General features: G+C 34.4%; 1 protein-coding gene across 1 annotated transcript in view; it reads left to right on the top strand.

The window, feature by feature from the left end:
- AGMO (alkylglycerol monooxygenase) overlaps window positions 1-1,010 on the top strand; it is a gene marked incomplete at its 5' end in the record, with an annotated part of 205,063 nt that extends 204,053 nt beyond the window's left edge. The window contains one exon of the mRNA XM_006036287.3: window positions 250-1,010. Coding sequence (XP_006036349.2) covers window positions 250-330 — 81 coding nt within the window. The remainder of the gene's footprint in view (window positions 1-249) is intronic.
- Between the last annotated feature and the right edge of the window lie 1,083 nt (window positions 1,011-2,093).

Below are 2,093 nucleotides of genomic sequence, written 5' to 3' on the forward strand. Positions count from 1 at the left end.
ACATTGCTGATGCCCAAGTTGTAATTTGACTACCTTTCACCAAGAATAAATTGATGCAGCTATAAATACAAGCTATCAAAATTCTATCTTTCAAAAAGCAGTTGTCATAATTTAACAGTATGTCTGGTATACTTGTAGAGGTTTATCTTGAGGGTTCTTCATTTTATCTATTTACTAGAAGTGCTATATATTTATTTATTGAGTTAAAAAAGTTATATGATTTTTTTCATGATGTGCTTTATATTGTAGGTTCTATTTTCGCTCTGCATTGTGTTCTGGGGAGTGCAAATTATGAAGCAGCTGACCTCAAGCACAGCTAAGCGGCTTTAAAAGAGCAAATACAACAGCACTCTAATAATGGAAAGAGCACTTGGAATATGCTTTGAAGTTCCTTGGAAGAAGTTAACTATGCCTCTTACAGTAAAACAATGATTTTTCATAAGCTAGGTAGGATTCATGATTTTTAAATGAAGTTTTAAAAGATGCATAAAAGGACCATATGTTTTCTTTGATTTTTAATATATAATTTCCCCCAAATTTAAATGAAAGTTTCTTTTATTTTATTTTCATGCTTTCACAGCATATTTTTTTCACATTCAAGGGATCACAACACTCTTTTAAAAAGCCTGTAAAATAATAGCCTTTTATAATCACTTTATTAGTATGTAACCATATGTAAAAAGTATTCTTCAATAGAAGTAATTAAAATCATATATGTTACCACCTGGTATAAAGCATCTGCCTGTCTCACCATAGAGGCCAAATTTGAAATTATGTGAATGTAAATTTTTCCATAATGCTTAAATTATAGTAGAATCTCAATGGCATGCCCAATTGTATGTTCATAAGATATAGCTACATAAGGATGAATAGTTGAGACAGGAAATAATTAAAAACAGCATGATAAAATAACTCAAACTAGTATGAGTTGAAATTTCTTCAATAAAACTGGCTGATATATGTGATGTATAACTTGGGTTTGCAACTTGAATTAAACTGCTTAGGAAATATACCTGTGTGCGCCAATGATTTTAAGGACTGATTGTGCTGACACTTAGTATAGTCCCATTGACTAAAATTGTTCATGTGACAAAGTGCTTCCAGGATCAGGCCCTTCATTTCTAGTAGTCTCTTGACAAAGTGATCCCAGGAGAGATGCATCTACTGGGAGGTGATGTGGAGTGAGTGTCAGTTGATATAGGAAAATTGAATAAAAATGGAGAAAGGGAGTCTCCAAACAGCAGGACTGGCAAAAATACTGGAGTTAGGTTGTTTTTCTTTCCTCACAGTCTTCCAACTTTTCTTTGGTTCCAAGATTTGAAAAATGCTTAAAAATCAGGTAGCTAAAAACTTTAAACTGCTTTGCATCCTTCAAGCTAGTAATATAATCTGGATAAAAACATCATGATATTGTAAACACTTTTCTCTATAGTTTATAGTTTATTTTCTCTATGATTTATTAACAGAAATCACTGATGTGGATTCTTACCCTGCCTTTAGCTACCCTTAATTTTCATATTTGGAACCAAAACTTGAACACAGTATGGCGATGCCTAACACCAGTGCCCTCAAACACCATGCTTAGGAAGATAAATAAAATTAATTCAATTTTCAATTGTGCTGATTATATGGTACTGCTCTATACTGACTGGCTCTTGTACCAGAGACAGCCTAACTGCATTTGAACAATTAATTAAAAAGAGGCTGGGCTAATTGGCCCTGTCACTCAATGCCCAGCTCATTGCACAGGAAACTTCTATTTCAGGAGGCAGCCCACACAGAATAGTGCAGCATGTTTAAGAGCACTGCTGCCAGGCATATTTGCAACCTAGACATGGCCTAGCTGTAACCAGTGTCAAAATATACAAACTTGGATGTTTCAGGTTAACCACTGAAATCCATGCTTAGGCACTTAAATAGAACTGGCTTGATTTTTCATTTGTGCTGAATAGCGGATCAGTTGTATATAAAAGACAACCTTGAAGCCCTGGAGTTTGAAAACATTGACCCTACTGCTTGCACTTATCTCTTAGGGCTGTGCTCTAAACATAAGATACTTTTTGGTGGGAAAACAGATGTTAGTGTGACTATTG

Source organism: Alligator sinensis, unplaced genomic scaffold, assembly GCF_000455745.1.
Source record: "Alligator sinensis unplaced genomic scaffold, ASM45574v1 scaffold435_1, whole genome shotgun sequence".
NCBI lineage: Eukaryota > Metazoa > Chordata > Crocodylia > Alligatoridae > Alligator > Alligator sinensis.